The sequence below is a fragment of the Nomascus leucogenys genome, chromosome 9 (assembly GCF_006542625.1).
Source record: "Nomascus leucogenys isolate Asia chromosome 9, Asia_NLE_v1, whole genome shotgun sequence".
Taxonomy (NCBI): Eukaryota; Metazoa; Chordata; class Mammalia; order Primates; family Hylobatidae; genus Nomascus; species Nomascus leucogenys.
Window position 1 is genome coordinate 98,225,089 of NC_044389.1, and position 13,863 is coordinate 98,238,951.

The following is a 13,863-nucleotide window of genomic DNA, read 5'->3' on the forward strand; positions in this document are numbered from 1 at the left end:
ATTTTTCTTGACTACTGATGACATTTCTTTTCTTGATTTTATTCATATTTTCTCATTTTTTGTTTTGTTTTGTTTTTTTAAGATGGACTCTCACTCTGTCGCCAGGCTGGAATGCAGTGGCACGATCTCGGCTCACTGCAACCTCCGCCTCCCACGTTCAAGCGATCCTCCTGCCTTAGCCTCCCGAGTAGCTGGGACTACAGGAGCGCACCATCACACCCAGCTAATTTTTTGTATTTTTAGTAGAGATGGGGTTTCACCATGTTGGCCAGGATGGTCTTGATCTCTTGACCTCATGATCCACCTGCCTTGGCCTCCTAAAGTGCTGGGATTACAGGCATAAGGCACCGCATCAGGCCCATATTTTCTCATTTTTTTTTTTTAACATTTGTAGTAATTTTGGGTTTTATAGTGGACATGATAGGTTGGGACATGATATGGGTGTCCCATATCATGTGGGTAAATTATGTGTTGTAGACACTCTGTATTCTCTTATCTTCCTCTGAAGCTAGTTTGATATCTAGCTGATTACTTTGTATCTGCATAGGTTTATATCTTTATTTGCTAAAGAATATTTGTGAACATCCCTGTTTCTCGAGCCCCTCTAACTTGGTAGGTCTCAACCTCCAACTTCTATGATTCCTGCAGGTCTTGTTAAGACTTATCCTTTGGTAGGGAAGTTCTAGAGAGCCCTACTCTTGGCCATGGTCTTCACTTGTAAGATACGGCCTTTTAGGTGTCTCATTTGAATGCCTGAGGTGTTAAGGAGGTATCCCCATTCTGGAATGGGAGAGAACTCTAAATGATCTTGTTTCTGCTTCAAGCCTACTAGCAGCTCCTGTCTCACATGCTTTCTGAAGTCTCACCTTATGTATTCTCAGCCCAGGCTTAGCTAAGAATCCATGGGAAGCCCTACTCAGATGCCCGGCTTTCCTCTCTGTATGCTTCTTCTTCTCTGTAGAATTTCCATATAGTTCCAGCTGCTTTGGCAACCCTAATCTTTGCATCATCAGCTCAGTAGGACTGTCATTCACTACTTGGGCTTCAGCTCCCTTCTGTGGTCGGGAAATTCTGCCCAGGTAGAAAGCCAAGGAAATCAAGAGTCGTACATCATGAGTTTCCTTTCTGTCAAGAATCACAATCTTGTACTGCAGGTTGTCCAATATTTTGTTCAGTTTTACAGTTCTTAAGGAGAGGAGCTAGTTGAGTATAGTTGCTCGTCATAGCTGGAATAAAAAAAAATGTTAAAGGACCTCAGCCAACCAGGATAGAGTACAGGAAGAAGAGAGAGACGAAAAATGAGGTGAGAAAAATAGAAGAAGTCGTAGGATTGGGGTTTAGGGGTAGCTTGAAAGAGAAGAACTGAATGGAGTAGAGAGAGTGGGAGGAACTTAGATGCATGTACCAGTCCCCTTCGTTTCCAACACATCAGGTAATAATATTTCAAAAACTACCTAATGGGACCTCGTCTGGACCAGGTACTACAGTGATAGTAAATAATGGTTAATTTGGTCTTATTCATATCCCAAGGTTTAGTAAGGTAAATATACTCACATAAAAACAATTACAAAACATGTTTGGGGTTCAAATTGCTATTTGCATAAAATTTTATTATGCAAGATAAATTAATTCTGCTTGGTTGGGAAAGGTTTCAGCCAACCTTAAATGATGGGTAAGAGTGTATATGCTAAACTGTGTATTGGCAGGGGTTGTGGGGTGGCGGGTTAGGTAAAGGGTAAAGTATTTCAGACAAAGTGAATGGTGTAAATATCACTGGAACGCATCAGGAGCTGTAGTTTACTTTTGTGCCAGAGACAGAAAAGAAGCTTGGTGAGTAAATCAAAATTTCAGTGAAGATTAACAGACTCCCACCAGTTGTTCCAGAATTATCACATGCATGTAAGCAAGATAAAGGGAAATTACCCATCATTATTGCCCCAAAATGTCATTAATTCAGGTTCCTCCACCTGAGAACCTGATCACACTTAACATTCTCCCGCAGACAAGTTGCATTAGAGATATGCAAGACCATTGTATTTCCCCTCTGGGAGTACAGTAAGTAAGCAAGAGCATTGTCTCTTTAAGAACAAGAGACAACAGATAATTTCCTCTAAATATTTGATTTACTGGCTAAAGCTCTCTGTGTGTGGGTCAATGAGTCTGTCTATTCTGTCAACTCAGGGATACTGGGTCATTGCTTTCATTTGATGTGCTTTTTTTAGCTTAGTAAGTTTCATTACTGGGTCTGAAATATTAATAGATCAATGCTATACTTCTCCCTGCTCTCTTTATCCCTCTTTTCTACCTTTCCTGTTGTCTCCCTTCTGTCTCTCTTATTCCCATCCTCTCCACCTTCCTTTTCACTTGTGGAAATATTTTGGCAGACTACAGAAAAGCATACTTTTCTATACTTTTGGAGTTAAACATAATCTTTGATGTTAAATGTCACTGTGAATTCCTTCAATAAAGTAAAGCCTTGATTGCTTGCTGTTTAAAATAGAGTAAAATCAAATATCTGGCAAATGCCCATTACTTTGAGAGCTATACACAGATGGTAGAACCTATAATACGTTCTATGCAGCTCTATGTTTTCAATACCAGTGATTCTTCTTTTCTGAGTATGGGGATTATATAGCAGCAACTAGAGAAACAGCATAACTAAACATCCTTATTATTATTATTATTATTATTTTGACTCACAATGAAACACAATGGTTTATTGTATCCAAAACCTTTCAGTAGGAGACCTCTGTCTACCCTTATACCCTAGATTTAGGTTATGGCTGGATGCAATTAGAAATACATTAAAAATGCATTTATTTGCTGGGCATGGTGGTGCATGCTTGTAGTCCCAGCTGCTGGGGAGGCTGAGACAGGAGAATCACTTGAACTCCGGAGGCAGAGGTTGCAGTGAGCCAAGATCCCGCCACTCCACTCCAGCCTTGGCAACAGAGCAAGACCCTGTCTCAAAAGCAAAAACAAAAACAGAAGCATTCAAACCAGATTTTCTTTGTAAAATATTTCAGCTTTGGAGAGCATAGGAGATTGAGTGGGTGGCAGTAAACACAGAATCAACTGAATAGGTAACGTTAAAACTGTTAAACTAGAAAAGTTTTTAAAGAAGATATTTATTTAGGACTTCAAAATTGTCCAGGTACTATGCTAAATGTTTTATAAATGACCTAAGGTCTTCCTTATAACGTATATGACCACCATTTACTGAGTGCATATCATGGGCCAAGCCCTTGTAATGCATTATCTTTAACTCTTAAACCTTCACTCAAAGGTAGCAACCCTCTTCATTTGAGAGATGTGAGAACTAAGGCTTAGAGAAGTGCAGTAACTCTCCCAAGGCTGCAGAGCTTGTCAGTGTTTGAGAGGGTTTTCATTCGAGATCACTCTGACTCTTGAGCCTGGGTCCCTATTCTTCACCCCATGGTGGAGGTACCTGCTTCGTCATTTCTCATAAATACATGCTTTGGTGCAAACCACTTTAAAGGAAGCTTATGAAAAGACAAGACTGAATTATTTCTAGGCCCTTCTGCGGTGGATCCTCATTTTTAATGTTTATGGTAATTTGCAAGGATTAGAAAAACGTAACACTTTCAAGACTTAAAGGGTTGTCTACTCAAGATATATGTAACAATTTCCACTCCATAGCTTAGATTTACTGTTGGTAATTATTTTGTCTTTAAGATTACAAAAACTTTGTTTCAGAATGAAATCTTTATTTGCACATTCCGGAATGGCCTATTGAAAATCAAGTATGGGCACAAATTAATGAAATACATATTGCTAGATGTATTATAAACGTAACAATATTTTCTATTTTCTCTCTTATGGTCTGTTTCTGTTCACAGCATGTTTGCAAGACTACACAGATGATTTGGGGACATTAACTTCTCCAAACTTCCCCAATAATTACCCCAACAACTGGGAATGCATTTATAGGATCACAGTGAGAACTGGCCAACTGATTGCAGTGCACTTCACAAACTTCTCCTTGGAGGAAGCCATTGGAAACTATTATACAGATTTTCTGGAAATCAGGTCAGCACTTTTATTTATTTCATTATAATCTTTTCATTATTTATTCTCATTAATAATCTTTCCTAGGAAGATTAAGGAAAAAATATGGAAATTCTTTGCAAAGATCCCTGCCGTGCACTTTCTTGCAAGAAATAAAGTTTGTCATTTGGAGCCTGACTTAGGAGAAATATAGGAATTGCAGAAGATTCTGTGGTTATTTTGAAGTGATTATTTTATTGGAAATACTTGAAAATAAACTCCAGATTTTATGTGGGCGAAGAAACAGATGTGCTACTACTCTGAAATGACGTAACTTGCTACTGTTGAATACCTACTTTAATTATGCAAAATCGATGTAAATTTTAGGCTGTTTGCTGTTCATTTAATCTATTTATATTATAAAATGATGGCAGGATAGCAATCTTAAAGTTTTCATGTTCAGGTAATAAAAGTCTAGGCTTGTGAATTTCAGTAGAAGGCATTATTCTTTCATTATCATCACTTTGAAAGAATGTGTTTAAAATGTTATATTTGCAGTAAAAGTAAGTTAACTTATATGTTACTATCTCTCCATGCCACTACTTTGAGTTAAATTAGGCTAATCATTCTGGTGGGCATCTGTATCAAACATTTTATTTGGGATTTTAAATCTGGAATCTTATGTATTATAATAAATGTTATTCTATAATATAAAGTAAGGTATTAAAATAATAAATCATAATTGGACCCTATCATGCTAAAATGACATAATTTTCTTAATTTACAGCAGTTACTCGCTGGACTTCGATGTTGAATAAATCCCTTTTTTGTTGTTTGTTTGAAAAAGCTATAGATTATAAACTAGATTTAAGGCCCCAAAAGTTTTTAGGAAAATATTATTTCCAGAATTTTGCTAAATATATCAAATATGATATATTACATTTCAAAAATTTCCAAATCAGAAGGAAAACATTGAAAGATTCTCTGTAAAATACAGCAGTATGTTTATATTGTTAATAGTATAGTTTCTTTATCGTGTTTTCTCTGACACATTTGCCAGAGGCTTTATTTGAAAGGGTGAAGATTAAACACATTCTCTCAGTTTGTGATTGGTTATATAAAACATCATGCCAACCACGAATGATGGTTATTCTTTATTAAGTCATTCAAATACCATTTTAAAAAATTTAAAAGTTAAAATCGTGTTTTTTAGAGTAAGTGTAGTGTTTGAGAGAAATTACTTCATCCAATAAACTGCTAATGTTTGCAATCCCAAAGTTCAAATTATGTTAAATGTTTATACAGTAATATTGTCAGTAACCCAATAAATTTTAATTTCTGTATTCTGCCAGAGATGGAGGCTATGAAAAATCACCATTGCTGGGAATATTCTATGGCTCAAATCTACCCCCAACAATCATCTCTCATAGTAACAAACTATGGTTAAAATTTAAGAGTGACCAAATAGACACAAGGTCTGGATTCTCAGCTTACTGGGATGGGTCATCAACAGGTAAATAGCAAAGAGCTGTCTTTTACTGGAGAAACCAATCTGATTGGTTTCTTGATTATGGGATTGTCATGCTCTGTGCATCACTTGTCCATGTTTGCCCAGCTGTATTTAAACTTCAATATTGCAAATAATTTTAAATTAACAGCAGCCATTTCTTTTTAACAGGCAAAGGGAGAAAGTTCTAGTTTCTTTTTATCAATAAATAAGAATCCCGGTTAGAATAAGGAAACTGCATTAATGGAAATTGGGGCTGGGTGCTGTGGCTCACTCCTGTACTCACAAGCACTTTAGGAGGCCGAGGCAGGGGGATCATCTGAGGTCAGGAGTTTGAAACCAGCCTGGCCAACATAGTCTCTACTAAACATAGTCTCTACTGGCCAACCCCTTCTCTACTAAAAATACCAAAATTAGCCGGACATGGTGGCGGGTGCCTATAATCTCAGCTACTAGGGAGGCTGAGGCAGAAGAATCGCTTGAACCTAGGAGGTGGAAATTGCAATGAGCCAAGATCATGCCATTGCACTCCAGCCTGGGTGATCCAGTGAGACTCCATCTCAAAAAAAAAAAAAAAAAAAAAAGAGAAAAATAGAAATTGGGTTTATAGGCTAACTACTCTTTCGTGATGCCATTTTGCTGTGCAATTTGATTTAAAGGATAGTAGAGTGGCACCAGTTTAATGCAGACAAAAAGATTCAATTTCCCCAGAAGGAAAAGGGTGTGTGTCATTCCATTTCTTTCTCCTCTAGGTTGTGGGGGTAATCTCACCACTTCAAGCGGCATGTTCATATCCCCCAACTACCCAATGCCCTATTACCACAGCTCTGAATGCTATTGGTGGTTGAAATCTAGCCACGGCAGCGCGTTTGAACTGGAATTCAAAGACTTTCACTTGGAGCATCATCCAAACTGCACTTTAGATTACCTGGCTGTATGTATAATGTTTCCATCGTATCGTTCCCTGCTCCCATCTCACCCGACGCACAATGCACTTACTTTTATTTTCGAGATTCAGGAAAGGGGAGCGTCTAAACCGAACATCCATATAAAAATTCAAACAAAATAAAAACATAAAAGAAATTTGGTGAAAATGACCATCTTCGAAGTACTGAATGGCTCGATACACTAAGTATTTAAAATATATTGATGATAGACTATTAGGAGATGGTGAAAATCTCCTGAAAGGGATTACAGGATTTATTATAATCATTATTTATGTTATTTCCACATATGCTTTGAAAAATCATAATTTAGAAGACAGTTTTGGTGAAGTAGAGAAGGTAATTTGAGTCATTCAACTAGGACTTTTCACAGTACAGAAATTCACCATTGTTCATTTGTTAAAAATCTAAATAAAAATGTATCGAAGTGTCATGAATCATAAACTATGGAATCAAAAAACAAGGAGGACAATTGACATCAGCTGTGGCATTACAATATATATTGGGCTTTCATTTGCAATCTTCAGCCTTCAGCTTAGGCTCACATGCTTATTACTGCTGCACATGTACACAGCTCAATTGCCTGAGTTTATGGTCTGAATTTATAAATACCTAAATATAATTTGTGAGGTTATTTTATTTCATGGCTATTCTTTTGTGCTGTCATATATATAACAAAAAATATATTTATTATATATAAAGATATATTTATTTTATATATATTTATGTTTACATATAAATATTTAATATATAATGTTTATAGTCTCAACCATCTAACATTCAAAATGTTTTCTTAAAGGTATATGATGGCCCAAGTAGCAACTCTCATCTGCTAACTCAGCTTTGTGGGGATGAGAAACCCCCTCTTATTCGTTCTAGTGGAGACAGCATGTTTATAAAACTGAGGACAGATGAAGGTCAGCAAGGACGTGGCTTCGAGGCTGAATATCGGCAGAGTAAGTGTGTATAGAGGCAGAGTAAGTGTGTATACTGGCAGAGTAAGTGTGTATACTGTCAGAGTAAGTATGTATACTGGCTGTTCCGTGCCCAGAGTGGGCCTTCAAACTCTTGAAACAACTGAAATAAGTGTAACGCATTGGTGTGAGCAATTGAACTTCATCTTAGTTTCTTCTGTGAAAAATTTAACTCCATTTGAGGGAGAAATACTTACATATTAAATTTAATCTCACATAACTAAAACATCTGGCAAACTATAGAAACTTAGAAGAGTAATATGCTGAGAGAGTTGCAATTCAGCAAAAGATCAGTGTAACAGACTAATGACTAATAGTTTTTCATTTGCCTCACACATTGCAATCTTGCAGTGTACATTATATTATTCCAATGTACACAGTATTCTATCACACTAGTCTCTACCTTAAAAGATACCTTAATTTTATTAAGGAAAACTGTGGTCCATGTGACTCATGCATGGAATAAGCATGTTCTTTACAGTAGAAAAATCTGGCCATTGTACAGATGCCATTTTAAATCTACTTTTCCCATATAGCAACATGGTGGAATTAAAGGAACATTGAGCAAAATGTCAAGGGGCCTGGGGTTTGTTCTGGCTCCTAATCCTTGAGAAAGTCACTTTTCTTTGTGGTCCCACGGTTTCTTCTTTTAGGAAAGGAGATTAAATTAGATGGTCTCTAAACCCACCTTCTAGCTCTAGAATTAAATGCTTTTTGAAGTTATTTCCAAAATGGACATTCAAGAAAACAATATTTTCTTGAATTTGTTATTTGATAAAGACTTTTACTTTGTCAAAGTAAAGTCTAGGTTTTGGAAACATAATTCTACTGAGTCAAAATTTATCCATAATTTTACACAATTATATTTTCCCACAGAATCAAAATTTATCCATAATTTTATGTAATTATCTGAAAATGGAATTAAAAGTCACAAAATTATTAACTGAATACACAATATCCCTTGAATTAACTGAAAGAGTAATAACATTTAACCTTGATTATGTATGAATTTTAAGATTCACATTCATTTACATCTGGGGATTAGGCTGAATCCTAGATAGGTTTGAATATTGAGTTTTAATATATAGCTTTGTTCTTCAGGAATGTATCACTAGTATATAAAAAGGTCTCCCAAGTTCTATCAGAGATGCATCTGTTTGACTATATAATCATTTCTCTAATTTTATTACTTTTGTGTTAATCTATTTCCGGATATAATCAGGTTGTTTAAGGGTTTCTTTTTTTTTCTTTTTATTTCTGAGATATTTTATTTTTCTCTCATAATTTCAGAACCCTGAAAGTGTAAATGACTGCACATAAGAGGCAAAATCAGAGCCAACCAGTGAGATTATCTGTAAAATTTGCCATGGGAAATTGGAGATTTACAAATAGTGTAAGGTCTGAGTGCTGAGAGCAGCCCATGTGGTTTACTGGAATGTATTTTCCTGGGCCCTGTGTTGCCCTTAGTCATCGAGGCACGGGATACCTATCTGCCTAATAGGTGTAACTTCTCACTGGCTTCTAAAACAATAAGATTATTCTTTAGAAATCCTTTATGGAGAAAACTGTGACCTAAAGATTTTCAAACAGAATGGGTTTAAGTATTCTCCCTGCTCCAACAAAGCAATATTTTGAAGAGCCACAAATGTATGCTTTTTTAAACCAAAGTTATAAATGGTGTTCTACCCACCTTCAGAAAGCATACTGTAGTAGGAATACATCTATGAACCACACTTTCAGAGACAGTTCATTGCATATAATGTTTATTTCCCGTTCTCTTTTATTGCACATCATAGAGATAATATATTCCTTGTTTAAGTCATTAGGATTGGCTGAATTGGGCACCCAGGATTAGACATACTTAGAGGTATCTGGTTTGGTTTTGTTGAAAACTCAGCTCAAGAAAATGCCACCGTTGGATTGAGGACTTTTTTTTTTCTTTGATTTCACATTTTCATTTCTTCTTTAAATCCTTTATACTCTGTCTATTCTCTTGGTACTTCCTGCTGACTAACTAGAGGAAGAACGGAGCCTTTATTGTGAATTTCACGCAGACTTTTGAATGTTCAACAAAGCCATGTTGTTACTAGTTTTTAGCATTCACATAGGATTTTGGGTTTTTAAACTGTTGAATTTAAAAGTCAGAATTTCTGTCCCTTCCAAATGTTAACATTAAAAAAACAGCAGCACAGAACGTCGACTGTGCTTCTCTAACAAACAAATCAGACTGATCCCTGAATATAACCAAGTTATTCTGCTCTCCACAAATTCAAGGGAATTTGATGCCTATTTTAACATGACTTTAATTTTCATGACTCTTTAGTTTGAATTCACTTCAGTATTATTTCACATTTCTTCTAAATGGAAATCCTTTCACTATGAAAATACTGCACCAAATATATATGTGTGTGTGTCTCTGTGTTTGTATATATACACACACATATATACACATCATATGTGTGTGTGTACATACCCAGATGATTTTTATTTTTTTTAAAGGAAAATCTCATCTTGGAGCAATTATGAAGTATATAATAGTGGTTCTTAACAGTCATTTTTTTTTCCAGCATGTGAGAATGTGGTAATAGTCAATCAAACCTATGGCATCTTAGAGAGTATAGGGTATCCAAATCCTTATTCTGAAAATCAGCGTTGCAACTGGACCATCCGGGCAACAACAGGCAACACTGTGAACTACACATTTTTAGCATTCGACTTGGAACATCACATAAACTGCTCCACAGATTATTTAGAGGTATGTATTATAAAGCTTAATTGATCACTGCATTTTCAGATCAAGGGAGACAAGTCAAGTTAGAATCCATCATGCTTTTTAGAATCAAATCCCTAACTCTGCCCCATGCATCTGTAACACACCAACCACCCATGGCATTTGAACAGGTATATTTCATATTTAATGTATTAAATTGTGAATACAGAGAAGTATCTATGTTTTTAGGTTTCAGTGTAACTTCTGGACTCATTGACCTCATATTACTTAACTTACATGGAAGGAGAGTAATAACCTCTATTTTTTGTTGATTATTTTTATGTTTGTTCTCTGTGTATAAGAGATCAGAAAATGTTTGGGTATCTTAGATTTATTTAAGATGTCATTTGCCTAGTATGAGGTATCATGGTTTTAATTGTTGTTTTTATTTTTAAAGGTAAGTTCATTTCAGTTTATTTTTATTTTTGTAAAATTGAAGTTTCAGTTGTTATAATCATGACCACTAGTAACATTTATTCAACTGTCTGTATGCAATTTTAGGCAATAAATGTTGCTTAAATATTAGGCAACCTTGAATATAAGGTAATCTGCTATTTTTGCAATAAGAAATTTTATCTTAAAAAGCTTTTTGATAACTTGCATATGTAACTTTTAGGGCTATAAATTGGGAGGTTATTTTGGCATCTACGTTTCATCATCAGTAAAATCACTTTTTGAGTCATCTAACACATTATCTTTATTTCTGTCTATATTGTTAATATACAATACTTCAAAAAATCCACATATAATGTTTTCACTAGATACCTTTTCTGAAGTGATAAGTAATTGCTCTTATAACAGGACATTTTTTTTCCCGCCTGCCCACCTACCTGCTGCCTAGTGACTTAAGGTAGTTGTTTTTAAGGTGGTCAGTGATTTTTAGATGTCTTACCTACAAAGACTTCACATCCATGGCTTGCAACTCTGGGGTCATATTCCCAGGAAAAAATATGCTATTCTTGTAAAATGTTCTTAATTGTGTTTTTACAAGTTCTGTAGGAAAACTAGCATTGATTGCGGTTGTTTGAGGTTAACATATATTTTCCAAATAGCACTTTTGTTTGTGGAAACAAAGAGTGACAATAAAGCATTCTGCACTTTGAGAGACTCTGTGAGGTCCTAACTATAAGGAGATTCCCTTGTTTTTCAGAGATAATTTTTTGGGAAAATGTTTTGCCTTATATTTACAAAAGTACAATATTATAGAAATATTAGCCATAGTGTTTACCCATTAGAAAGTTTTGTTTACCAGTATTCTAAGAAAATATGGCACAACATAAAACAAACTTACAAGCTTACAAGCATGTACTTGACAATGGTTTTAAAATCCACCTTCCTTGACCCGGAGTTCAACTGGTCTTCACAAGCTTAATGATACCAGGCTGGTATTATTAAGATACTACTAGAATAGGCATCCATTTCTTCACATGGTGAGACCTTGTTCATGTTTTAGAAAAAGCAGAAAAGTTGCTTTCAAAGCCCTTTGTTTATACCGTGAACACAGCAGTTGGTCATACCTCTTTTTACCATTTAGGACTATCCTGATTCCCTACTGGACGGTGGGCTTCTTGAAGGTCTGTGCTGTCTCCTACTAACTTTGTAACCCAGGCACTTATTATACAGGTGGGACATTACAGGAGTTCAGTAAGTTTAAGTTGAATTGAATATCACAGCCTTATTTTAGTTATCAGTCTAATGATAACTACCAATGAATGAGAAAGATTGAATTCCAAACTGACGTTTTTGTATGACCTCCTACACATTCAGTGCAATCCTACAAATTGGAGCACAAACCAAAATAGAACTCATGACCTTGCCGAGCGTTGCATGTGTAACAGTGTGCTGGGCACCATAATCATGATTTGGTAAAGCGTAATTGAGAAAACTACAGAAAGGAGGATGCTTTTGAATTGGGCTTTAAAGGAGGCTTTGGCAGAAAGAGGGGGGAGGAAAAGAGATGAAACATTTCCAGGACCTGAACTCCACTTCTTTGGACTCATTTGAGGATGAAATGGTAACAAAAAGGTGTTTAAAAACTCAAATTAAAAAATGCTTGTTCCAGCAACGGCAGAGTAGCTCATTAGAGTCCCGTATGGATGACGTGTCTGTCATGTTATGGTCATGCCATTTCTCTTGTGCAACATTGACGGTGAAAGAGCAAAAATACAAAATGAGAACCAGAAGTTCAGGAAGGCCTTCCAAAAAAACGGCGCTGTTGCCAGAGGGAGGAGATTGTTTTCCATCTCTGTGAGCCAAGAGGCCAGACCAGAGCAATAGCTGCAATAGCTGGTCTATGATGGAAATTTTAACACACAAACAACCATTTACAGAGAGAAAACTCACAAACACAGAAATCTAGCTTCCATTATTTTAATCGCTTCTGGGTTTTTTCAGCTGACTTCCCCAAATCCCTATTGGATGCCTGTTACTAGAGCCAGAACTTAGTTATTCTTAATTAATCAAAGGGAAACTATAAAAAGACTTAATTACGTGCTGGTCAGACACTATCCTGCCTTGATGAGAAGTATGGGTTGGTAAAGATGCCATTGGAAACCAAATCCATCCTTTATTATTTCACCCTCTGGGCAAAACAAAATGTTTCAGATCTGGAAATAAAATATGCAGTGGTAGAAGGGACCATTTGCTTAAAGGAGTAAAACCATTTGCCCATGCAAACATGGGGAATCAACCTGAAGACTTCTGGCTGTATTTTACAGCTTGATTTCAGTCTTCCATTTTTATTTTGAGTCTGAGTCTCCATGCAGAAGAGGAGATTTCAAACCAGTGATTGAATATAGAAATGGACATGATAGATTTGGGAGAAATCAACACGGAGATGTATGGGAAACCCAGGGTATTTGTTAAGTCAACAGGGAGGATGTGTGTAGTGAGAAGAGGTAGCAGGAACACTAAGAGGTGCTTGTGGCTGGGCGCGGTGGCTCACGCCCATAGTCCCAGCTACTCAGGAGGCTGAGGCAGGAGAATCACTTGAACCTGGGAGGCAGAGGTTGCAGTGAGCTGGGATCGCACCATTGCACTCCAGCCTGGGTGACAGAGTGAGACCCTGTCTCAAAAAAAAAAAAAAAAAAAAGAGGTGATTGTGTCATGGGAGCCAAGGGAAGAGCAGTTGAGAGAGGTCGTGGTTCAGAAGGGTCCCTTGGAGATCAGTGTGACTCTGGTCAGAGCAGTGTTTGTGGGGTGGCGAGAGCAGGAACCAGACAGTGTAAAGAGGTACAAAGAGGAGAGTGAGTGTAGACTGAAGTCTAGGTCCCTAAATTCTGAGGCTCTCTGTAACAAACCAGAGTAAGTGATGGCTTCTCTTCTCTAATCCTTATCCTTCATTTCCCTAACTGGTCCTCATCTAGTTCACGTGTGTGGGACACACTCCTTTGCATGTTCTCTTGTATGTCAGTGCCTCTTTAAATGTGGCCCCAGATTTGGATGCAACAGTTCAACTAAACCTGGCTAGGTCCAAGTAGGTTGGAACTATATTATCCAGTTCATATATTTCTGGTGTTGTATGCTGAAGTTAAATGGGGTTTATGGTAGCTAAGTCATAATATTGGCATCTATCAAGATTTATAATCTCCATATCACTTTTACTTGAATTATTATGACTTTATAGCCTTAGTTTATGTGATTTTAAAAAATCTAAACAGA

General features: G+C 36.5%; 1 protein-coding gene across 1 annotated transcript in view; it reads left to right on the plus strand.

Annotated features, from left to right (window-relative positions):
• CUBN (cubilin) overlaps positions 1 to 13,863 on the plus strand; it is a 301,694-nt gene that overhangs the window by 77,941 nt on the left and 209,890 nt on the right. Inside the window, exons 23-27 of the mRNA XM_003257683.2 lie at positions 3,861 to 4,050; positions 5,361 to 5,521; positions 6,268 to 6,449; positions 7,259 to 7,415; positions 10,001 to 10,188. Of these exons, the coding sequence (XP_003257731.2) occupies positions 3,861 to 4,050; positions 5,361 to 5,521; positions 6,268 to 6,449; positions 7,259 to 7,415; positions 10,001 to 10,188 (878 nt within the window). The remainder of the gene's footprint in view (positions 1 to 3,860; positions 4,051 to 5,360; positions 5,522 to 6,267; positions 6,450 to 7,258; positions 7,416 to 10,000; positions 10,189 to 13,863) is intronic.